Below are 25,928 nucleotides of genomic sequence, written 5' to 3' on the forward strand. Positions count from 1 at the left end.
GGATTAATCGGCGAGATCAGAAGATAAACTGAACCTAATTCGTCTAAGTCGATAGAATTGAGATCAGAAGATAAAATGGAGCCACTTGGTAATTTACACAATTTATGTCCTTAGTCCAAGATTTGGTGAACCACATCAAAGTTAACCAACCCCCATTAGTTATTTTCCAGATAATCCCTCTAGTTTACATTTCTTACAATTTGGTCATTAGAGTAAAATATTTAATTATCATACAAACTCATATTTTTAAGAATTATCATACTATAAAACCCTATTAATAACCACTTAAACTCTATTGTGTATGCTAGTTTTTAATTAATCACCTACTTCTTTGGGTTAGATTATTGGAATACTTCAATGTTTCATTGTAACATTATAAATATCACAACTGACTTGTATGCTTGTAGTAAAACCAAGCTTTACAAAAGTTTCATAAATTTGTTGTTTTAATCTACATAGGCGCAGCCGGTCAGGATGTCATAGTCGAGCTATGGTCTTATACCCTTCTTACCTCATTCTTCATGTCCCTGCGGGCTCACCCCGTGTTTACTATCTTGACAAACTTACTCGTGTTTACTATCCCAATGGGCTTACTCTGTTTTGTGTTTGACGCCCCTGTGGACTTTGTGTTTACTGTCCCAGCGAACTTACTCTGTGAATGTCATAGAGTCTTTCATCCATGGTCTTATACTGCTTCACCATCTTGACGCATTACCTCATGATGCTATAAAGCTTTCATCCATAGTCTTATTCATCATACTTGACCGTCATAGCATCTTTCATCTATAGTCTTACATCGTATATCTTATACCTTTTACCTTACTATCATGACATCTTTCATCCATTGTCTTACGCCCTTATAAGTATCGTGTACTATACTGCCATGACATCTGTCATCCATTGTCTTACTCTATGTATCATATACCAGACTACCATAGTCTCTTTCATCTTTGGTCTTACGCCATATTTCATCGTCATGGTGTTGCCCCAAAGGACCAGTCGGTACCGTCGTCGTGGTAAATACCATTCCATAATTTATTTTCCTGAATCCTCCTCCCATTACCTCCTTAACACCACCTAACTTTGATGCTCAAACATTGCAGTTGTCCTTCCGCAAAGTCCGCAACTTCGCCTAATGCGGTAACCAAAGGTTTTCTCCCTATTTCCCTTCTTAAACTTCATATATCCCCTTAAGGTTTTCCCATAGTCATGCAATGCATGTTCATATGATCATGCTTCATGTTCATGCAACCATGACATACAAAGACAATATAGAATATAATAATAGGTTTAGAGTTTGGAACTCACCTGAATCCTTATGTAAAGCCCCAAATTTTGGGCCTATATGAATTGGGCTTTGGGCTTTGGGTTTCATAAAATTTTTAAATGTGCAAGAAAATGAAAAATGACTTCTTGGCTTTAAGGGTTTAAGGAATTTGAAGTGTCTAGGTTTGTTGGAAAAGTTCTGGGTTTGAGTTTTATGGTGGAGAAATTTTAATTTAATTATTAAAAGAATCAGGGTTGGGAGTAGTTGGGCTTTTAAATAAAGATAGGGGAAAATGGCATCAAAAAACATTGTGAATGAGTGGCTAAGTGACGCCACTTAGGGTGTAGGGAGATGGCATTAGTGGCTAGCAAGGAGATTCGAGGTTCAAGTCTTAGCTTAGTAGTTTTAGGAGTTTAATTTTGGCCTTCTAGAAGGTTGGAAGTGGAGTGAAGATGGACTCTAAGGGGAGTGTTCAGAAGAGAAAATTTAGGAGATAGATTGGGGAGTTATCAGGGAGAAAAACGAGGAGATGAGAAGGGGGAATTGATGGAGCTGAATTGGGAATTGAGGGTCAGGCAATTTGGCTAGAGGCTATAAATATGTGCTGAGTTTGGGATCCTAGGCTAATGCCAAATTCTTCATTTTTTTTTAGTGTCGATTGGCTTTTCCATCTTTGCTAGCTTATTCTTCTGCCATTCTTTCTCTCCTCAGATCTTTTTTGATTTACCCTTTGGGTTAGCCAATTCCTTCTTCTACCCTTCTTCTTTAATTTGTGCCAAATAAACCTTATTCACCATATTAGGTTGAAAGCCGAATACCAAATCCCCCTTGGGCCGATTACTCTTTTGGGGTAAGTACCTTATCTCTTTTTCTGCTAGTATTGTTAATACTGATTACTCCCCTCCCTCACTCTTTTTAATTAACTTTGGTAGGGAATTAGTATCGGATCTCGAATTTTAGCTCTGTGCCGAATTGCTCCTTAGGTGTTTTGCGGTTTTGGTAAGTATTCCTCTCTTATTGGCTAAGATTGGTTGAATGGTCTTAAGTGAGATAAGGGGGTGAATTATGTTGGATGCTAGTCCCCTAGTACTTGGTTTTAATGAGTAAGATTAATGCAGATCTAGGGAGTACGTGATCAAGGAAAAGCTATTAGGGATTGGTGTTCAAGGTAAGGTTAAGGTGAGGTTTCGGTTTTTGGGTAAAATATGTATTAAGCATACGATTAATTGAAGGCTGATATCATTTGTAGGTTGGTGAATAAGGGAATCGCAGCCCGCTTGATTACCAGGTGTGCACATACACTGCACACACAAGTAGATTGGCAAAAGCCGAAATGCCGAAAAGCTGAAATGTCAAAAAGCCAAAAGTTTGGCTACGGTAGTCTTGCGAGTGCGCAAACATTTGTGAAGAGAAAACAGATAAGTTATCTGAGGCCCATGGGCGACTCCATAGACTTAGGCTGTGAGTTGGCCAACCGGGCCAGAATAGGCTTAATGGGCCCGATGGGCTGTTGGGCCCATAAGAGGCAAAAAAATTGATCATTGGTGCTATGTGATAGAAATTCATATGTGATCATGAATATAATGTGATTTGGGCCTAATGGGCCACATAAATGTGATTTGGGCCTAAAGGGCCATGTTAATATAATTGGGTCTAGTGGGCCATATACAGGTATGTGAATTTGTCTGAGCCTTGTAAGGGGTTTTGGATCTAGTATATGATGACTACATAAAACTTAATTAATTTAATGCGATCATGGACAAGTCATAGGGTTAAGGTGTGGCAACAGGTATATGCATGTCTAGGATTGGATCTAGGGAGAGCTTGGTACTTAAGCGGTCTTAATGACTCACCTCCTCTTCTCTGGAATCCTACTTGGTGCATAGTATTCGTTATGGATATGACATGCATATCTGCTGCATACATGTGATATTCTGCTTAGGTTGCATATGGGTTGGGAAATATGGAACGGAGGAAGTAAATGAGGATCGCATGGTTGCTTGACAATCGTGGATCCACCGACGGCTTTTGAATGAAGGTAGTTCTGTAGCTGGGCTACCATGGATGTGTATCGGTTGGGTGGGTCGATATTTATATCCCCACATGATGTGTCGGGGGACGGAGTCGGTATGTAGCGGATGGATTATTGAGATGGGATCGCATCGCATTGCATTGCATTGCATGTTTGATGTATCGTGTTTATTGAATGCTTGTTGCTCGATCGAGGGTACATATTGAGTTTTTGAAAACTCACCCCCCTTTTTATTTTATTTTCAGGTGATGCTCAGTAGAAGGTTCGATGTTGGAGGGACTCTGGATGGCCGGCTAGCAAGAAACACGGACTTGTGTTTTGTTTTTTTTAAAGCATACAAATTCTATTTTATTAAGTACTTGTCAGTCTAGATTGTAATAAGGTTTCCTTCTTATTATTATTGGGTTATTATTTTTATGCGATGTAATTATGAGAGGTTAAACATGGTTTCTTAAATTATAGCATGTTATTCTACGTTTCCGCAACTAGATTTTTAAATGATAAGTTTTCTTAAATCAAATGTTTTAAACAAAGCTTTCGCAACTAAAAAGAGAGTTTTCATAAGTTAACTAGGGTTTCATATCTTGAGGAAAGGTTTTCAATGAAAACAAGATTTTTACTAAAACACTTCAATGTGACACGCCAGATACGGCCATAGCATCCGAGCCGAGTTTGAGGTGTTACACCTTATCATTTCCATGACTTACCACTTTTTTCTTGAACACCGAAGCTTTCATTCTCCAAGTAGTGGGTTATAAAAAATTATCATGGGTTATACTCCACATTCTTGACTTAAACCCATTTTTCCAAAAACATGCAGAACCCTCAAAATAGTTCTGATGTTCCTGAACTTTTCCCCACGTATATAGAAAGGTTAAGAACCTTACCTGCTTGTTGGTTTCCCTACTTTTTTAGGTTCTTCCTCACAAAGTCTGCTCTATGCAGAACCTTCCATGACTATTCATGTCGCAACCATTTTTTTGAAACCGACTTTTATTTTGAAAATGAATGAAAATGGGAGTCGCCACCCATACTTTTTATATGAGGTGTGATCAGATCACCTCGAAACTTGATCTTTTTAATAAAAGGTTTAATCTATTAAAATAATTTTTTTCGGTCTACAAAAATCCAGAAATGGGTTCGGGAGTCGGTTATGTAAGAGAAAGGATTAGCACCCTCGTAACGCCCAAAATTGGTACCTAATTGATTAATTAATGTCTTAATGTCGAAAGTTGAAAACTCGAAAAGAATTTAAAATATGATCACTCTTTGTATTATATTATTTTTAATTACTCGAATGAATCAAAATGTGTATAAAATGCCTTCTTATCCCGAAGTAACAAAATGTCACATCTAGTAAGTTAGGACACGACACCTCGAATCCTTGAGATTAGGCTTGCATTTTATTATTTTTAACTTAACTCTCATGTATTTTAATTTTAAAAGGGTATTCGGTCATCTAGGTTCAACGAGAAAATCAAAACCTCGTAATTTAGGGTACGACTTCTCAAATCCCCAAATATGGAACATTACCTTAAATTTAAAAAAAATTAATAATAAAAAATATAATATTTAAACGATGTATATTTCTTTTAGTCGGGGTATAATATAAAAACGACCTATTATGCTTGAATTAGCGCATGTGGTAGTAATGATGAAATAATATAAAATGGCTATACAAGGATAATATATAAAATAAATAAATAAGTGAATGTTATAATAAAATCATTATGATTATAAAATATTAATTCGTGATATTAATAATAAAATAAATAAAGTAATAAAAGAAATAAAATGCGAGATGCCTGAAGAGTAGTATAAAGACAACAAAGAAATGATAAAGTAGTAAAAAAATTGAAACATGAAGATATATACATATAAAAAAAGTAAAATGTAAAAAATATAACAATCTTTGAATATACAAAAAAAAAAAGAAACAAGTGATAAATAAATAAATAAATAATAGTAGTGAGAAAATAATACAAACAACAAATATTTAAATAAAGAAAATATAAACATTAAAATTTTTAACATATATAAAGAGTATAAGATAACAAATAGATAAATAAACACAACACATAAAATATATATATAGGGTTGAAATTAAAAAATTAAATAACCAAGGGTTAGATTGCAATTTAAAAAAAAACTCTGGGATATATTTTAAAATAAAGAAAGGAAAGGGCAGCTTGAAGGGCTGAAATAAAACACATGTAAAGGTGCAGGGACTAGATGGAAAATTATTCCCAGTCCTCAGAGTGCACTGTTTCAATGTGGACCAAAATGAAACAAAGATATAATTATGCGAAAAAATTAAAAAAAAAACTAAATTGCAAGGTGTCGCAAAAGCAGAAGGACCACACGCGCAAATAACCCATGCGCTAGAAAACACGCTGATCCTAGCCTTACGGGTCGGGTCATCGGGTTGGATTCTGGGTTATTGTTAAAACGACACCGTTTTGGCGTTTGGAAATGAAACCCAAAACGACGCCATTTTGGAATGCTCTAAAAGCAGAAATTTTAAGAAAAAAAAGTCATTTGCTTTTCTTTTTTTAAAAAAAGTTCTTTCTCTTCATTTTCTCTCTAGGCATTGCCTAAGATCGAACCATCGAGCCGCCATGGGCCACCGGTCGCTGGCGACGGCTCAGCCACTCTCGGTGGCTGAGATCGTAAAAAAGGGCTTTTTTTATCCTCGTCCTCTGGGGGTTTTGGATCTGGGGTTAAAAACCCCTAGATCTGGCCAAAGCTCAACAACGAAAGAAGAGGCTTTCGATTTTTACACCGATCTCTGCCGCGACGATAACAAAGGTAAAACTCCCGTATTCTTCTCTTTATATATATATATGATGTATTTGGCAAAATATATATGCAAAAAAAAAATAATCTTTCGCTCAAGAACTAAAGTTTTTTTTTCTTTGGATTGATTTTTTTTATTTTTTGTATTTTTCTCTGTTGCCATATTACATTGATTGTGGTGGCTTTTTATAGCTGATTAATACATTAGATTTTGGTTTTTCTATGTATTTTCACTATTTCAACTGTTTCTACTGTGCTACTTCTGTCTTTTGCTACTGTTTCTGCATATGGTTTCTGTCATTCATCCATTTGCAGGTTTGGCACTTGGTCAACAGAGGTGGTGGCAGAGGAGTAGTGGTGGCAGACCTCGGGGCGCGAGCACGCTGACAAGGGGGTGTGGCGTGAAGAGGGGCTAGGGTTTCTGAAAATGATTTTAGGTTGTTGGGCCATTAGGCCTTTACGGTTTTTTTTTAATTTTGGGTTTTTTGGGTCTTGTAAATTTGGTCTTGGAATTTATTTAATTTTTTGGTTTATTTTTTATGGGCTCGAGAAAATTTGGGCATTTACAACTGCCCCTCTTTGCTCATTGTCGTGTAACAAAAATGAAGCAAAGATTTTTAAAAGGGCTAAATTTTCATGGTCTTGTAGAAACTCGACCTCTTTGGTACTTCTCTTTTTCAAGTGGCTTCATCCTATCCCACCACAACTTCAGGGGTATAGGAATTGTGGTTTCAATCTACTCCGCTGCAACTTGAGGAAGATAACATTCGTAGCTTTAATTTACTCTATTGCAACTTCAGAGAGATAAGATTCGCTAATTTCAAAATGCTCCACTATAACTTTAGAGAGATAAGATCTATAACTTCAATCTGCTCCACTGCAACTTCAGAGAGATAAGACTTATAATTTTCATATGCTCTACTGCAACTTCAGAGAGATAAGATTTGCTATCTTCAATCTGCTTCACTGCAACTTCAAGAAGATAAGATTAATGGCTTCAATCTACTCCACTGCAACTTCAAGGAGATAAGATTTACCATAATGATTTCAACCCATCCCATTATAACTTCAGGGGTATAGGATTTGTAACTTCAACCTACTCCATTGCAACTTCAAGGAGATAAGGTTTGTAACTTTAATTTGCTCTACCACAATTTCAGAGAGATAAGGTTTGCTATCTTCAATCTGCTCCATTGCAACTTCAGGGAGATAAGATTTGCCATAATGATTTCAACCCATCCCACTACAACTTCAGGGGTATAGGATTTGTAACTTCAACCTGCTCCACTACAACTTTAGGGAGATAAGGTTTATAATTTCAATCTGCTCTACCATAATTTTGGAGAGATAAGATTTGCTATATTCAATCTGCTCCACTGCAACTTCAGGAAGATAAGATTAGTGGCTTCAATCTGCTCCACTACAACTTCAGGGAGATAATATCTGCCATAATGATTTCAACCCATTCCACTGCAACTTCAGGGGTATAGGATTTATGATTTCTCTAATCTTTTTACACCATTCTCTAGGGAACATGACCTGTAAAATCCATTTTTTGGGCCTATTTTTGCCTAGTGATTAGGATTCATGATCAGGATGAATCAAATGCTCCTAACTAGATGCTTATGAATGATTTTTGCATGAATGCAGAATGTCATTTTTTGAGAATGATTCCATTTTTAATGCTTAGGTTGACATTACTCGTTGTTCATAAAGGTTCTATCACTGACGCATTACCCTGCCTTATTGTCCAGCTAGTATTTTTAATAAAAAACCCGAAGAAATAATCAAAATTTAGACTATTCTTTCTAAAATGTTTCCAACTCTTAAATTTGGTTAGTTCTGACTAGTGGTCCTGTTTCAAGTTCTAGTATTATTTAGAAAACCTTTCAAAGAAATATGCAGAACTCCTTTTACTTGAATGTTAGTAGTCCATTAATCGTTATTTCAACGAAAATGCTTGAAAAAGATCGTGGTGGTCAAGGTTGAAATTTATTGGCAGCAAGGCTCGCAATGAATGGATTAATCAAAATAACAAACATTGCTAAAATTAAAAACAAGTAAGATGAAATTAGGTGCCCTAAATATCGCAGCATGAACTTTTTTACAAAAACTTTCTAAGGACCATTTTAAGCCTGACATGTGTTTAGGAGATCTAGAGTACTTTGTTGATGCCCCAAGATGTAACGTTTCTCCTCCTTGTTAATTCTAAGGGGACAAGACTACCACATGCCCCATCTTCGATTAAAATTTGAGTTGCCCTTTCTCGGGTTTTCAACTCAAAACCCCTTTGGTCTCAAGATGCCATTTTCAGGATTTCGCCTTGGCCTCTCCTTTTTTCTTCTTCTTCATTTTTTAGGTGAAGTAATTCTTGACTGAATCTGAATTTACAGGATTAGGCAACTTCTTTCCATCCATCTTGATTAAAATTAATGCTCATCCAAAAAAGCTTTCTTCACCACATAAAGTCTTTCCCAGTTTGGCATCCACTTTCCTCTGAAGTCCTTTTGTATAGGAAGGATATTTTTCAATACTAGGTCTCCCTCATGAAATTCTCTGAGGCGAACTTTTTTATTGTAAGCTCGTATCATTCGTTGTTGGTACATCTGACTATGATGGATGGCTTTCAACCTTTTCTCTTCAATCAAGTTTAGCTGATCATATTGGGATTGGATCCATTTTGCTTCATCCAACTTCAATTCTGCCAAAACTCAAAGAGAAGGAATCTCAACTACAATGGGTAAAACCACCTCCATTCCATAAACCAAAGAGAAAGGCGTTGCCCTGGTAAAGGTCTTGGCAGATGTTCGATAAGAATATAAAGCAAATGGTAACTTCTCATGCCAATCTTTATAGGTCTCAGTCATTTTCCCTACGATCTTCTTGTTATTTTTATTGGTTGCCTCCACTGCACCATTCATTTTTGGGCGAAACAGTGACGAATTATGGTGTTTGATCTTGAATTGACTACAAACCTCCACTATCATACTGTTGTTCAAGTTTAATGCATTGTCAAAGATGATCCTTTATGGCATTCCATACCGACATATGATTTCTTTTTTCAAGAATTTGCTAACTGCTGACTTCATGACATTGACTTAAAAAATGGCTTCTACCGACTTGGTGAAGTAATCGATGACCACAAAGATGAGTCGATTCCCATTAGAAGCTTTTGGTGATTTCGGCTCAATGACACCCATGCCTCACATAGAGAAAGGCTATGGAGAAGTCATGACATGAAGAGACGAAGGAGGCACATGAATTTTGTCTCCATAAATTTGGCACTTATGACATCTTTTGGCGTAACTGATACAATCTTCTTCCATGGTAGACCAATAATACCCGAATCTCATAATTTTCCTGGCCATTGTAAAACCATTGGCATGTGTTCCGCAGACACCCTCGTGGACTTCTTCTAAGATTTTCTTAGCCTTGACAGCGTCTACACATCTTAGTAGCACTTGATCCTTTCTTCTATATAGGATATCCCCATCTAAGACATAATCGCTGGCCAGTCTTCTCAACATCCTTTTATCATTCTCAGTTACTTGGTCAGGGTATTCATGATTCTTCATATATCGCAGTATATCGTGGTACCAAGGGTTATCATCCTTTTCTTCTTCTTCTTCTTTGATGTTGTAACAATGAGCCGGAGTCTCATAAATACTCATCTGGATAGGTTTTACATCCTCCTGTTTGTTCACTTTGACCATGGAAGCTAAGGTAGCCAGGGCATCAGCCATTTGATTTTCATCTCGTGGGAGATAGCAGAAGGTGATGTCATCAAACTCTTCAATTAGCTCCAGAACCAGCATTCGATAATTGATCAACTTGGGGTCTCTCGTCTCCCATTCACCTTTGAGTTGATAGATCACTAGCGCAGAATCCCCATATACCTCTAGCACTTTGATTTTATGTTCTATGGCTGTACAGATACCCATGATGCATGCTTCGTATTCTACCATATTGTTCGTACAATCAAAATCCAATTTACTAGTGAATGGATAATGATCTCTGTTTGGCGATACCAGGACTGCCCCAATTCCATTACCCATGGCGTTTGAGGCTTTATCGAAGTTTAGCTTCCAAGGATGACCTTCTTGAAAGTCTTCTTCAGTGGTTTCAACATACATTAGATCTTCATTCGAGAAATCAAAGTTCAAAGGCTCGTAATCTTCTAAAGCTCTATTGGTTAGAAAATCTGCTATAACGCTCCCTTTTATAACTTTCTGATTCACATAGACTATATTGAATTCGAAAAGCAGAATTTTCCATTGGGTCATTCTTCCATTCAAAGCAGTCAACTCCATCATTTACTTCAGAGGGTCCAGCTTTAAGATGAGCCAAGTTGTGTGGTACAACATGTATTGTCTCAGTTTTTGGGTTGTCCAAATCAAGGCGCAACACAATTTCTCGATTAGCGAATATCTTATCTCACATTCAGTGAATTTCTTATTGAGATAGTATATCGCTCTTTCTTTTCTTCCTGACTCATCGTTTTGGCCAAACACGCATCCCATGGAATTTCCAAATATTGCCAAGTACAGTATCAGCAGCTTATTTAGGCTAGATGGGATCAGTATTGGGGCATTGGACAAGTAATGTTTGACCTTGTTAAAAGTCTTCTGGCACTCCTTATCCCAAATGCTTGGATTGTGTTTCTTAAGGAGACGGAATATTGGGTCGTATTTCTCAGTTAGCAGTGAAATGAACCGGGCGATGTAATTTAATCTTCCGAGAAAACCTTGAACTTCTGTTTGAGTGTACGGTGGAGGCAACTCTTGTATATCCTTAACTTTATCTGGGTCGATGTTGATCCCCTTTTCATTGACTACAAATCTTAGCAATTTTCCTGACCTAGCCCCGAAGTTGCATTTTGCTGGATTGAGCTTTAACTGAAATTTTCTCAACCTTAAGAACAATTTCTTAGGACTTGTATATGCTCCTTTTCTTTTCGGGATTATGCAATTATGTCGTCGACATAAACTTCAATTTTTTATGTATCATGTCATGAAACAAGGTTACCATGGCTCTTTGATACGTTGCCCCTGTATTTTTCAGTCTAAATGGTATCACCTTATAGCAAAATGTTCCTCACATGGTTATGAATGTGGTCTTCTCCATGTCTTCAAGATGCATCTTTATCTGGTTGTATCTCGAGAAACCATCCATAAAAGAGAACAGCTAGTAACCTACCGTATTGTCTATTGAAGTGTCGATATGAAGCAATGGGAAATTGTCTTTCGGGTTAGCTTTGTTCAAATCTCTGTAGTCTATGCACATTCATATTTTCCTATCTTTTTTAGGGATGGGGACGATATTGGCTACCTATTCTGAGTATTTAACCACTTGTAAGAAACCAATATCGAATTGCTTCTTGACTTCCTCTTTTATTTTCAGCAAAACATTGTGCTCATCCTTCGGAGCTTCTGTTGAACTGGCTTGCACTCTTCCTTCATGGGGAGCTGGTGTACCACGATATCAGTACTTAACTTGGGCATGTCTTGATATGAACATGCGAAGACATCCTTGAATTATTGGAGTAACTCAATGAGGTCTTGCTTTATCTCTGCAGTGATGCAAGCTTTGATATTCACATTTTTCTTTTCTTATTCATCTCCTAAGCTCACAATTTCTACTGACTCCTTGTGAGGTAGAATTTGTTTCTCCTTTTGTTCTACCATCCTTAACAAATCAGGAGATAGGTTACAATCTCGATTACCTTCAAAGTCCTGATGTTCATCTAATCACATATCTTGCTTATCATTGATATCTAGAGACATGTTAGAAGAACGAAAGAAGACCTAAAGAACAAATGAATCTAAGAATAACTATCTATGTGGTATGAGTATGAATGAAATGGAAAGAGCAAAATAATGTTTGCTGAAATGAGAAACGAATATGCATTTTATTGAAATAAAAATAATAGACATGTGCCTTTTTCACAAAAAGGATTCCAATTGCTCCCAGGCTTAGAGCAATATGTGTGTTCTGAATATTACTCTAAAATGGTCCTAAAAACTACAAGAATCTCCTTCATAGTCCAGTTGTTCAAAACACTCACTGAGATGTAGGAACAAATTCCTAATTTTTTTTTAGTTCATTCTTCAAAGGCACAAACATCTTTCCTTTCTGAACCTTCGATATCTTCAAAGAATTCAAACTCTTTATTACCCATCAGGCTCTGTTCTAAGATTTTATGAAATTTATTTCATGCAATGAAATATAATGTTAATGAATGGAAAATGATGCACGCAAAAAGGCATTGATTCTAGTTCAACTCCATTAGAACAACTTTACTAGAAAAAAAAAGTTTCTTTACATAAAGCAGATACATATACGGCCTCGCTTTCACACTCAAAACCTTAACTTTCCCAAGACACAAAGCTAATTCTTAGCTCTGATCAAACTTTGATTCGAATTTTAGACTTTGAATGATTGGGATTTGCAAGTGGTCAGCCACTTCTCGTACTCAGACCAAAGTTTCACTCAAAACGTGGTCCATATCTCTAACCTGCCCCTCTCACAGGCTGTCACCTTTCTCTTGTTGCCTTTTCTCAGACCATATTTGCACGGCCGTGTTGTCTTCCACTTTACCTAGAAACCCATTTTCCATGACAAGCTCTTTATTTAGCAATTGAACATGAATCAACACCCTTTTCTATGATGAAAATGTCATGTAATCACAGTTAAAGTAAAACAAGACAAGTCAGTACATCTTACACAAAGCTAAAATTTAAAGCAAGCAAGAAATAATAAATAAAGCACCTATTTGGGTGACCACTAGGGGTTCGGTGCAGTTCTACCTAGGGTCGACTCTTAAGGCTCATTATATACAGTTTGGTTCTAAAGTAAGGGTACTTGAACTAGTAGATTCCTCGGTCCTCACCCATTATAGGCTCATACGGACCGAGTTCAGTTCAGGGGAATACATTTCCCTATGGCTATACGGAGGTGAAAATCTCATGAAGACATAGGTACGAATGTATCCTGAAAGCGATCCACTATCCTATACGGAGGTGAAAACCTCACGAAGGAATAGTTTCTCACTCCCACTTAAAAAGGTATAACCGACCGGTTATGTAATGCAATATGCGAAAATATATCCAAAGACTCGAACCAATAAAGCAAATATATCAAAATGATACAGACCATAAAAATGAAATGCAATGAAAGGATCGTAAATTTAAACCAAATTATCAATTTTTAACAAAAAGATAAGAAATAATCAACTCGTGGCTTGACTCTCTTATTTTAGTCCAGTGGAGTCGCCAAGCTATTGAAACCATATTTTTTAAATCAACTTTTATTTTGAAAATGAATGAAAATGGGAGTTGCCACCGATACTTTTTATATGAGGTGTGATCGAATCACCTCGAAACTTGATCTTTTTAATAAAAGGTTTAATTTATTAAAACAATGTTTTTGGGTCTACAAAAAATCCAAAAATAGGTTCGGGAGTCGGTTATGTACGAGAAAGGATTAGCACCCTCGTAACGCCCAAAATTGGTACATAATTGATTAATTAATTTCTTAATGTCGAAAGTTGAAAACTCGAAAAGAATTTAAAATATGATCCCTCTTTGTATAATATTATTTTTAATTACTCGAATGAATCAAAATGTGTATAAAATGCCTTCTTATCCCAAAGTAACAAAATATCACATCCAGTAAGTTAGGACACGACACCTCAAATCCTTGAGAATAGGTTTGCATTTTATTATTTTTACTTAAATCTCATATATTTTAATTTTAAAAGGATATTTGGTCATCTAGGTTCAACGAGAAAATCGAAACCCCATAAGTTAGGGTATGACTTCTCAAATCCCAAATACAGAACATTGCCTTAACTTTAAAATTTTCTCTTTTTTTTTGAATAATGACAAATATAATATTTAAACGATGTATATTTCTTTTATTCGGGGTATAATATAAAAACGACCTATTATGCTAGAATTAACGCATGTGGTAGTAATGATAAAATAATATAAAATGGCTATACAGGGATAATATATAAAATAAATAAATAAGTGAATGTTATAATAAAATCATTATAATTATAAAATATTAATTCGTGATATTAATAATAAAATAAATAAAGTAATAAAAGAAATAAAATGCGAGATGCCTCAAGAGTAGTATAAAGACAATAAAGAAATGATAAAGTAGTAAAAAAATTTGAAACATGAAGATATATACATATAAAAAAAGTAAAATGTAAAAAATATATCAATCTTTGAATATACAAGAAAAAAAAAGAAACAAGTGATAAATAAATAAATAAATAATAGTAGTGAGAAAATAATACAAACAACAAATATTTAAATAAAGAAAATATAAACATTAAATTTTTTAACATATATAAAGAGTATAAGATAACAAATAGATAAATAACACATAAAATATAAATATATAGGGTTGAAATTAAAAAATTAAATAACCAAGGGTTAGATTGCAATTTTAAAAAAAAGCTCTGGGATAGATTTTAAAATAAAGAAAGGAAATGGCAACTTGAAAGGCTAAAATAAAACGCGCGTAAAGGTGCAGAGACTAGATGAAAAATTATTCCTAATCCTCAGAGTGCACCGTTTTAATGTGGACTAAAATGAAACAAAGATAAAATTATGCGGCAAAATTTAAAAAAAACTAAATTGCAACGCGTCGCAAAAGCGGAAGGACCAAACATGCAAATAACCATGCGCTAGAAAACGTGCGGATCCTAGCCTTGCGGGTCGGGTCATCGGGTTGGATTCTGGATTATTATTAAAACAACACCGTTTTGGCGTTTGGAAATGAAACCCAAAACGACGCCGTTTTGGAATGCTATAAAAGCAGAAATTTTAAGAAAAAAAGTCATTTGCTTCTCTTTTAAAATAAAAATTCTTTCTCTTCATTTTCTCTCTGGGCATTGCCTAAGATCCGACCATCGGGCCGCCGTGGGCCACCGGTCGTCAGAGACGGCTCCGCTCTCATGGTGGCCGGAGATCCTAAAAAAGGGTCCTCTGGGGGTTTTGGATCTGGGGTTAAAAACCCCTAGATCCGGCCAAAGCTCAACAACGAAAGAAGAGGTAATCAATTTTTATACCGATCTCCACCGCGATGATAACAAAGGTAAGACTCTCGTATTCTTCTCTTTGTATATATATATGATGCATTTCGAAAATAAATATGCAGAAAAAATAATCTTTCGCTTTTTATAGACCTTTCTGCGCTATTTCCAACCTCATGATAGTCATGCATCACTAATCATAATGTCTCCCACTATGGAACCAGTGGGTCTCATCTTAATCGAACCATAATTGGATCTTAACCATGTCTAATTTGATTTTTAATTATCACGTTACTTCCGATATAGTTTTCCAGCTTGCGATCTCTTTCAATTTAGTCCATTAATTATTCTAAATTTCGGGTTTATTAGAAATCGGGTACTATAAAAATAAAATAGAAAATAAAATTTTATAAGTTAAAATAAAAGAGAACATACAGCTTAAGGTCGAAGGAGAGAGAAATCATATTTTCATATTCAACCTTCCATCGAATTCACCATTGTTGGAAGCTCTCTTAGGGCTCAAAGCTTTCGGTTGTTGCTTGGTGAGTAAGTTCTTGTCCATTTCTTGTAATTTTTATGATTTTGAGATCTTGTGAGCTTGATTTAGCTAACTTAGGGGCCATTTCGTGAAACTGTTAAAGTTTACTAAAGTTATCATTGATGTATTCTTGAAGCTTTTGTTGTTAAATAGCTGCATGTAAGCTTAAATGTTAGTTGGACTAATTTGTAAAGTGATATTTTGATAGTTTTTTCATTTAGGACTAAAATGTAAATTTTTATTAACAGTGGGGTGAACACTATATGTTATGTGCTGCTAGTAAGTCACTAATGATGAATTTGAGATCGGTTTTGAAATCAAAGCTCAAATTTGAAAGTCATGGTATTTTCGAATTTAGGGACTAAATTGAAATAAAAGAAAAACTTGAAGAATTATTGCATGGATGAAATTAAACTATTTTATAACTTCAATATGCTTTTAGTTGATATTTGGAATAGATGATTGAGTTAAATTATGATTTAGATCAAGAATTATTACAATCGGAGGATTTACACGAAAAAGAGAAAACTACTTACTAGTCCCTAATATCTAAATCATTACTGCCTTGTCAAGTAAGTTCATAAAATATAGTCAAGTTTAAATTGTTCTTGTATTATGTTTAAATGTGTAATTGTGTTTTATTGAAAGTTTGAATTGGTTATGAACTAATACACAAATTAAGAATTATATCTAATTGAAACGAATTGTTACATAATGGAAATGTTGAGGCTAGATCCCGATAAACTTAGGAAAAGTCTCGTATACGAGGTTACGAGTAGATGCCTGACGATTCTGAGCTTCAACATTTGTTGCAGACTTAAAGATACATGTGACACAGATTTAGCCTGGGCTGGTAATATGTTATAGTTTTAAAGGTTTAGCTTGGACTAATAACCTTACATGTATATTAAGCCCTGACCAAGCTATTTGTTGTGTAGGATTAGCCCGGATGGGTAACCTAACACTATTATATATGATTAGCTTGGACGAGCATTTGACATTACTTTCACTTGTGTATTGAGTTCTTTTACGATGTTTCATCAGGTAATAATAATAAAAGATGGAATATATGAAACAATGAAATTGGTGATGGCAAAAGATGATCATGATATGGATTCGAGATGCAAATTGACTGTTACATGATATATGGTTATTTCAAATTATATATGTGGTTATGATCCAAATCTCATTTGGTTGATGTTGTTGTGAATGTCATGATAGATGAAATTGTTGCATATTAAATTGTATTTGTTAAATAAATAGGGTAAGCTAATTGTTTCTATTGTAGGAGCTTACTAAGTATTTATATAAGCTAATTGTTTCTATTGTAGGAGCTTACTAAGTATTTATAATACTTAACTATGTTGCTACTTTCTTTGTAGATTTTGGACGTCCAAAATGTGTCGATTGGATCAGTGAGAAGCTCACACCTATCATCTCGCGATTCGGTAGACTTTTGAATGTTCAAGCTTGGTTATTTGTGGCATGTACATATGCAGGTTAAATGCTTGTAATGTAAAGTATGTGCTTGTGTTTTGGCATTGTTGAGCTTAGATATGTAAACATCTGCATATGGTAACTTGAGTAAATGTTGAATGGTATTTGCATATGTAAATGGCAAACTTAAATAATGACGTGCATGTGACCTAGCTATGATATAAAATGGTTAAGTGTTTTGGTATGATTTGTGGATTTATATTGATGGTTATGTTGGTGCCAAATGTGGCATATTGGTTGTGTGTTCAGAAAAGTGTTTTCAACTATATTTTGTCATGGAATATACATGTTCTGGGACAAGTTTGATTGGCTTATGAATGTACTATAATTCATTTGTTTTGGCTAGTTGGCATATTGCATAAAAAAGGTCAATTTGCATTTCACACGGACTAACACACGATCATGTGTCACACACTGGTAGGTGACACGGCTGTGTACTCATTGTAAATTAGGTAAAAATTGTTCTCAGCCAAATATAGGACCCAACCACATAGTCGTGTAACATTTGCTGAATTATTACATTTAGATCCATACGACACCAATGAGTTACACGATCTGAATATATGGCCGTGTAACTCTAGCCTTACATAGCTTCAGTTTGTTACACAACTTGGCGACATAGCCGTGTAACTCAAGCACACACGGCCATAGTTTGTCACACAACCGTGTGACCCTTATTTACTGAAATTTCCATACTTTTTTTGAAGTTTACAATGAAGTCCTTACGCGTTCTTGGGTTGGTTGAAGGGCTTTCGTAAGTCCATTTGAGACTTGGTTTAACTATGAATGCTATGAAACATGATTGAATGAAATGTTTACATATTATCTTTAAATTTTAAGCGTATGAATGTTATATGTTCTATTAGTTGTTGTGGCATCCTGTAGCTCAGGTTCAACAATCGAACCGAGTTAGGAGTGTTACATATTATATGTCATGTCAATAAATAATTTAAAAATTATACAATAATTCAAAATAAAAATAAATTCAAAATATAAAAATATAAAAAAGCATGAAGTACGCACATGGGTTGATATGCAGGCTGTCAGGTTTAAAATTTTAATGGTTTAGTCACTATTGTCATTAAACAACAACAATTTGACTCTTTTTAAGAAGTTGATGGTCAAATTGAACTCTTTGTAAAAAGTGGAGTGCTATATTTAACTTTAAGAAAAGGGGGTAACTTGACAAAAATTGTAAACTTCAAGAATTAGATTTATCATTATGCCTCTAAAAATTAGTTTACATTTTGGTAGCATCGTTTAATGCCCGAACCTAATCTATTCTCTAATGTGATATTACATTCCTTTTATTTGTATTTATATATATTACATAAAGATTAAATTTATTATGTTAATGTAAATATTAAAAAGTATGTTAAATTAATTATTTTTAAAATTTTAATAAAATAGAAAATATGTAAATTCATGAAAGGTTAAAAAATAAAAAAAGCATAATTCTTAATTTTTAGAGAAAAAGATAACATAAATTATTCTAAGCAAGTTTGAGTTACTCGTTAACAAATACTTTTGAATCAAATTAAACTTAATTCTCTTTATGTAAATATAAATTTGATTCGATTCGAAAAGGACACAAGTTAAGGATAAAGAGGGTGTTTGGTAAATAGAGTTTTGGACATTTTTTAGTTGATTTAGGCATAAATGAAGGATTAAGTAGTTAAACCCTTTAATTGTAGTGTTTGGTAAATAGATGATTATAAGAGCTTGTTGAGACTGATTGGGTATGCAATATGTAAAATGACATATCTAATTATGCTTGCTCAAAAATTACTCAATTTGCCACATGCTATCAAATCTAATAGGGGTGTCAAAATATTAGTAGTATTCATTCTCTCATTTTCACTTTCACCTCTAAAGTCTGAACTAAATGTAAAAAATATTCACAAATTAATTTTCATAATAGATATTTTAATTCCTTAATAATAATATCTTATTTTAATAATTTCACTTAAAAATACTAAAATATTATAAACAAATAAATATTTAATAATAAAATGTTACATGCTCTTATTTATAATTTTACACATCAATTTTCAATTATTAATTAAGTTTTATGAAATTCTTTTAAATAAACTATTAATAGAATTAAATAATCAAATCAACCACAACAACTAACAAACAGTCAATTGCCAACGGGATGAAAGATTCCGTGTTGGGACAAGGGTGTCATATTTGCTAGAATCCAATGCAAAGTGAGGTCGATGAGCCATGGAACCATACGACAGTCTGGCAGGCCGATGCCTGAACGGAAAGCAAATCGTTTCCTTTTAATTGAATTATTTCCCTCCAAGTTTCCTTTCCTACCCGCGAAACCCAAAATTCATGGCCTCATTTCCCGCCAAAAACCATACCCACTTGAGTTCACCGTAAACTAAAGCACCCACCTAAAGCAAGGCAAAAGACTTAAAACACACACCAAATATCTCTCCATTTCCAGCGCCGCCCCAAAGCCTACGCCATGAAAATCAAATCAGTGAAGCTAAGGGAAGCCCATGAGGTAAGTTCCAATGCTTCTTTCTGCTCCATCTTGTGGGATCTCCAAGCCCACCACTTGGTCACTGCGTCATCATCGCAACCCTCTATCTCTATTCACGATCCTCTTCTTCATTCGAGTCCGCCTCGGGTTCTTCGCCACCACCGAGATGGGGTCACTGCCTTGGCAGTTAGTCCCAATTCTACTTGTCTTGCTTCCGGATCTATTGATCATTCTGTTAAGCTCTATAAATTCCCAGGTAGTCTTTTTTTTTTTGTTTAATTTTGTGACGTTCAGCATTTTTTTGGTTCTCTCTCTCTCTCTCTCTCTCTCTTATCTGGGTATTTGTTAGAATTACGAAATATTCGATTTGATCTGTAAATTTTCGTTGATAACATGTGAGAAACTTGAAATACTGCAATTTAATGTAACGCTCTTTATTCTTTCCCGTTTCTACTTCTCTTGCTGCAGTTTAATGAAAACATGAAGAGCAAGGTCTAATGGTTCTTTTTTTTAGGTGGGGAATTTGAGACTAATATTACCAGGTTCACGCTGCCTATTCGTGCACTTTCTTTTAATAAGTCAGGGAGTATGCTGGCAGCTGCTGGTGATGATGAGGGCATTAAACTTATTAATACAATTGATGGCTCAATTGCTAGGGTTCTTAAAGGGCATAGAGGGCCTGTCACAGGTTTAGCTTTCGATCCTAATGGTGAATACTTGGCATCAATTGATTCAATTGGGACTGTCATATATTGGGAACTTCAATCCGGAAGAACATTATATACCCTCAATGGTGTAGCTCCTGATACTGGCTCGGATACTTCGGTTTTAAATGTACTTAGCTGGAGTCCTGATGGGGAGACTTTAGCAGTCCCGGGTATGAAAAATGACATAGTGATGTATGATAGAGATACGGCTGAAAAGTTGTTTACTTTGAGAGGCGATCACATGCAGCCAATATGTTTCATGTCGTGGTCACCTAATGGGAGATACATGGCCACTTCTAGCTTGGATAAGCAAGTTTTGATCTGGGATGTCAAGAGGAAGCAGGATATTGATAGGCAGAATTTTGATGAGAGAATATGTTGTATGGCATGGAAGCCAATTGGAAATGCTCTGGCTGTCATTGATGTCATGGGAAAGTATGGAGTGTGGGAATCAGTTGTTCCGTCCTCAATGAAGTCTCCTACTGAAGACATTCCGAATTCTCAGACACGGAACAGTAATGGCCTCCTGTTTTTCGATGAGGAGGATCAGGACCTCAGCATGTCAGGTAGTTTAAGTGATCTTGGTGAGGATAGCCATGGTGAGTCTGAGCCTCCTAGCAGAAAAAGATTGCGGAAGCAGTCTGTAATTGATGATGATCAGCATGAAGATGTTTATGATGAGTTAAACTTGGTTCGGAAAACTGAACCTCAGAGAAAAGTGCCTCGTGTTAACAAGGAAAATTCAGATAAAGACAAAGATGCGTTAAAAGCCATGATGGCTTTTAGACCAAAAATGCAGGAGGCTTTTCAGCCTGGTTCAACACCACCGCATCCTGGAAAAAGGCATTTCTTGTGCTACAATATGCTTGGAAGTATAACTACAATCAAACATGATGAATATTCCCATATAGAGGTACTAATGTTGTATGTTTCGTTCAATCCTTTACTTCCTAATGACCATTTTTTTTTCTTTTGTGCAGTAAGTGGTTTGAGGATGGGTGATTAGGCATTAATTTTGTTATTTTACTAAAAATCGGGTTTACAAGCATAAAAATAAAAACATGTTTTTTCATCGTTATGGGCTGATAATAAGTGCTTGTCTGATGCACAGATAGATTTTCATGATACTAGCATGGGTCCACGAGTTCCACCAATGACTGATCATTATGGTTTCACAATGGCGTCACTAAATGAAAATGGTAGTGTTTTTGCAAATCCACGCAAGGGTGAGAAGAACATGAGTACTCTTATGTATCGACCATTTCGCAGTTGGGCAAATAACAGTGAGGTTAGAGCTGTTGCCTTAAAAAGAAAAACTCATTCCTTACGTCTATGCATTGTTCTGGACATACACATGCTGGTCTTGTAAATGTTAACATTGGTGCATTTGATGTGACGTTTCACAAAGTGGTGGTTTTTTTTTTGGGTACATGTTATTGTGAACTCAGTGGTACATGCGGTTCGAAGGTGAAGAAGTAAAGGCAGTCGCACTTGGTTCCACTTGGGTAGCTGCAGTTACAAGTCTTAATTTTCTTCGAATCTTCACCAATGGTGGTTTGCAGGTTTATTACTTAATACTGTTTACTTTATTGTTCATGATACAATTGCAGTGTTCAAGATGTTTCACTTTGTTATAGTTCTTGTGAATGGTCATTTCTTGGGAATCATCATTGCATAATTAGTTTTTTATTTGCATGTCAAAGATGGCCAAAATCAAGTAATGTCATCTAGATTTAACAAAAATAAAGGTTGTGTTTAATATTATCCTCAAATGACTCACCAAATACATGAAAATTTTGGTAAAACTCGAACGTGTTAAACAGATATCTGTGTTTGATGCTCATGCTTAGTAAGAACAATATAGGTTTTTACCGTTTCACGTTAATATCCAACTATATGCCAATTCCTCGTGGCAAAATTTGTGTTGGTTTGCAATTGCTAGAAACCAGCTAAGAGATGAATATAGGTTAAATGACAGCAGATTGGAGGCAACCTATATATGCTTCATTTCTTATGCTTGTAACTCATCTTAATAACCAAGGTTTTTGGATTTATGCCTATGCTCATTTCTTTTTCTTTACTGATCTTTTATTGCAGAAACATATTCTTTCACTTAATGGGCCTGTGGTGACTGCAGCAGGTTTCAGTAATGAGTTAGCCATTGTCACCCATGTTTCTGATTGTCTTCCTTCTAATGAGCAGGTATGTTAATATTACTATGACTTTTGACTTAATGCATGACTCAATGGTTCACCTAGCTTCAACATATTAATATCCTATGTTACTCGGACTAGGATTTGAGTATCGGTATGTCTCAACACATGTATGTTCAATGTATTTGGATGATCTTTGGAGGGCAATATCCTTGTATACATGTTGGCTATGAGTGTTGGACATAGGTACTTAAAGGAAAACTAAGTGGAGCAACATAGGTAATATCCAAGTTGATACGGGAACCTTGATGACCATACATGTGAATCCTTTTAGCTTGTGACTTCATACTATAAGACTCTATCTAAACATGCAGATGCTAGAGTTTACATTATTCAATATTTCAAAAGGAACCCAAGTCTTCAAAGGTCGTCTTCCGTTAACTCCTGGTTCGTATTTAACATGGTTTGGGTTTAGTGAAGAAGGCCAGATAACCTCTTATGATTCTAAGGTATTTCTGAATCCTGTTTTCAAGTTACCATAATTAACCATATTTCTTTTGGATATTGAATCTTATGAAAAAGAAAAAAATTGCAGGGTATCCTAAGGGTTTTCACAAGCCAATATGGTGGCACTTGGCTTCCTCTTTTCAGGTTTTATATTCTTCTTTCAAAGATACAGAATAATTCTTTTGATTAATATTGCATATTATTTTAAAATTTGCAGTATTTATGCAATAAATGTGCATTGTTCTCTGCAGTGCCAGCAAAGAGAGGAAATCTGGTGAGAATTATTGGGTGGTCGGGTTGAACGCAAGCAAGTTGTTTTGCATTGTTTGTAAGAATCCAGATACATTCCCAAAGGTACATAATTCTTATCTCCACTCTATGTTTAAACTTTAAGCCAGTGGTTTATGGCCATTCTCTCCTTTTTCAGGTGCTCCCTAAACCGGTTCTTACCCTGTTAAACCTGTCATTTCCTCTTGCATCCTCTGATCTTGGGGAAGAAGCCCTTGAAAACGAGTTTATGGTGAACAACCTGAATCTCTCACAGGTACCATCCCTTTTTTTATTTCTGTATTTATGCTTTTCAAGGTTTATCACATTCAGAAAGTCGGTCCTTTCAGTACAGTGCTTGAGTTGCTTAAGATTTTTCCTGTGTTTACTTATATGGAACATTCCCAACATTTCGATTAGGGTGCTGTTCGGTAGCTAATATGTTTTATCCATAAACCTGCAGATTCAAAACAGAATAGAAGTTACAGCTGGTGAGGGCTTGGATACTAGTAGTCTTGATGACGAGGCTTTTGATATAGAGGCAGCACAAGATCGATGCATCTTCCGGCTCATCGCATCCTGCTGCAACAGTGAGTCATTGCAACTCATTTAGACCTTTCATGGCTGTGCATTGTCTCTGACTTATCCTATCCCGTTAAGCTTGTTTCTGGCTGTTCTTGCAGGTGACAAACTTGTGAGAGCCATTGAACTCGTGAAGCTTTTATCTATTGAGAAATCGGTTAGAGGTGCAATACAACTTGCCACTGCTTTGAAGCTTCCTATTTTGGCTGAACGATTCAATGATATACTGGAGGTTAGCCAGCCCTTGACATCTAAACAGGTCCTACTTCTAAAGTGCTAGCTTTGGATTCTAATAATTTTGTTTTTGCCCTCTCCATGAACAGGAAAGATTGAGAAATAAAGCTGAGGTTTCAAACACCACTACTCTCGGTTCAAAACATGATCCTGCAACCAAAAGAAGTGAAACTTCGGAACCAATTGTTTCATCATCTTCAGCTAAACTATCAGCTCCTCTGTTTACAAAGAAAGTAAAATCTTTGGATAGAGTTAAATTTGGAAAGCAAAAAACAGACAGTGATCAAAGTAGAAATCTAGCGGACAGCAAGGAGGTTAAGGACGCAGAGAAGAATGGTGGATCTAGCCATGTGAGTAGCGTGAAAGAGGTGAAGAACTTAGAAACTCGATGCCCTTCGAATCCATTTTCAAAGTTACCTAATATTCAGGAAGGAAAGAAGGTTGAAGAAGCGACGCGATCTCAGTTCGAAGGTCCATCAAATAAGTCCTCAAATGAGGAAGCAAAGAAGGTTGTAGGAGAAGTAACAGGGAAACAATGTCAGCGACCTAGTAATCCATTTTTGAAGTCTACAGTGAAGTAAAAGTTATTTGTTAGTTTTACTGGAAGCAAGGTCTGGTTCAGGCAAGATAAAGGTGAAACGGGCATATCCTATGAATTCCCATCCTAGGAGTTGTTTTGATTAATGGTATAACAGCAAGTGACATATTGTCCGTTAAATTAAAGCAGACATTGTTTCATTGACTAACTAGCATCTCATAAATGTGATTATGTTATATTCAGATATGCTTATTGATACCATGTAAAATGTATGAGGTTTAATGGATTGAAAGGAATAATATTTTATAAGTTGATGTGGATAGTGATATTTTAAATATTAAAGTTGGTTTTGGGTATTAGTGATGTGATATCGAGGACCATAGTTCTTTGTTAGTTTCACAACCTGAAAAGATGTAAAACCTTGTCATTGCTAAATGTCCAGACATGAAAGACAAAATAGAATATCTCATAACTTGAGAAAGAATACAAGGAGTCAGTGAAGAGAACATGTTTATATGTGCAACAATCGCTATGCCATAAGCTTCAACCTAATGGTTTTACAATACTGACATAAATTCAAGGTTGGGCTAACTGCTAACATTCACCTTGCATTTCTTATTCTTTTACTGTTGTTGAACTTCATCCTTAGTAAGTGCACAGCGCTGTCGTAGAACAGTCAAGAATGCAGAGGTAAGAGGCTTAGTGAGCATTAGAAGGCATCACCCTCTCACATACAAAATATGAATCTTCCATCTCTACATGTTTGGTTTTAGCATGTAGACTAGGATTGCTATGACTTTCAATATTATTGGTTAATTATTTAATTATTATTTTTAGAAAGATAAGCTTTAAGAGTTTTTTCTTAAATTAAAAGTATTTAGAGAGAGATTAAGAATCTTTCTTTATTTAGAGTGCTTGTTTTAATTTACTTAGCTTATAAATTTTTTATTCAAACAAGTAAACTTATGTTAGCTCAAGAGGTTGATTGCTAATAATAAAATTATATCAGAATTTATTCTAACATTCAGATGCTTAAAATTCTCATTGACAAGTCTATGGTTTGAAAATTTTCTTCAATGAATTTCATTTGTTCATTTAATCATGAATTTTAAGACTCTTTTAGCTTAAAACACACATCACATCATATTTAAATTAAATGACAAATCAAGCACTTATGATAACTCGAAAGAGGTTGGAATTACAAATCAAATTTATGTATCTCATACTCAATTTAAATCCTTGTATACATGTCATAATTCATGAACAA

At 35.3% G+C, this 25,928-nt stretch overlaps 1 protein-coding gene across 2 annotated transcripts; it reads left to right on the top strand.

Moving 5' to 3' along the window:
- Positions 1 to 19,367: 19,367 nt before the first annotated feature.
- LOC107887072 (WD repeat and HMG-box DNA-binding protein 1) lies at positions 19,368 to 24,970 on the top strand. 2 transcript variants are annotated; one of them, XM_016811201.2, is made up of 12 exons: positions 19,368 to 19,929; positions 20,188 to 21,293; positions 21,492 to 21,668; positions 21,829 to 21,942; positions 22,478 to 22,582; positions 22,908 to 23,042; positions 23,129 to 23,184; positions 23,292 to 23,394; positions 23,468 to 23,584; positions 23,771 to 23,897; positions 23,991 to 24,121; positions 24,213 to 24,970. In XM_016811201.2, the coding sequence occupies exons 1-12, from the start codon at positions 19,656 to 19,658 to the stop codon at positions 24,702 to 24,704; spliced, it is 2,937 nt and encodes a 978-aa protein (XP_016666690.1). In that variant the 5' UTR covers positions 19,368 to 19,655; the 3' UTR covers positions 24,705 to 24,970. The 2 variants fall into 2 exon arrangements, with proteins under 2 accessions (XP_016666690.1, XP_016666691.1); XM_016811202.2 differs by having other exon boundaries at positions 19,792 to 19,929; positions 20,142 to 21,293.
- The last annotated feature ends 958 nt before the right edge of the window (positions 24,971 to 25,928 follow it).

This window comes from Gossypium hirsutum, chromosome A03 (genome assembly GCF_007990345.1).
Source record: "Gossypium hirsutum isolate 1008001.06 chromosome A03, Gossypium_hirsutum_v2.1, whole genome shotgun sequence".
NCBI classification, from domain to species: Eukaryota; Viridiplantae; Streptophyta; class Magnoliopsida; order Malvales; family Malvaceae; genus Gossypium; species Gossypium hirsutum.

Excerpts from the sequence above, each read along its gene's own strand:
- LOC107887072 (XM_016811201.2), top strand. The coding sequence starts at position 19,656 with ATGAAAATCAAATCAGTGAAGCTAAGGGAAGCCCATGAGGTAAGTTCC. Across the intron at positions 21,943-22,477 it reads TCACCAATGGTGGTTTGCAG|AAACATATTCTTTCACTTAA; the intron begins GTTTATTACTTA and ends CTTTTATTGCAG. Across the intron at positions 24,122-24,212 it reads GATTCAATGATATACTGGAG|GAAAGATTGAGAAATAAAGC; the intron begins GTTAGCCAGCCC and ends CTCCATGAACAG.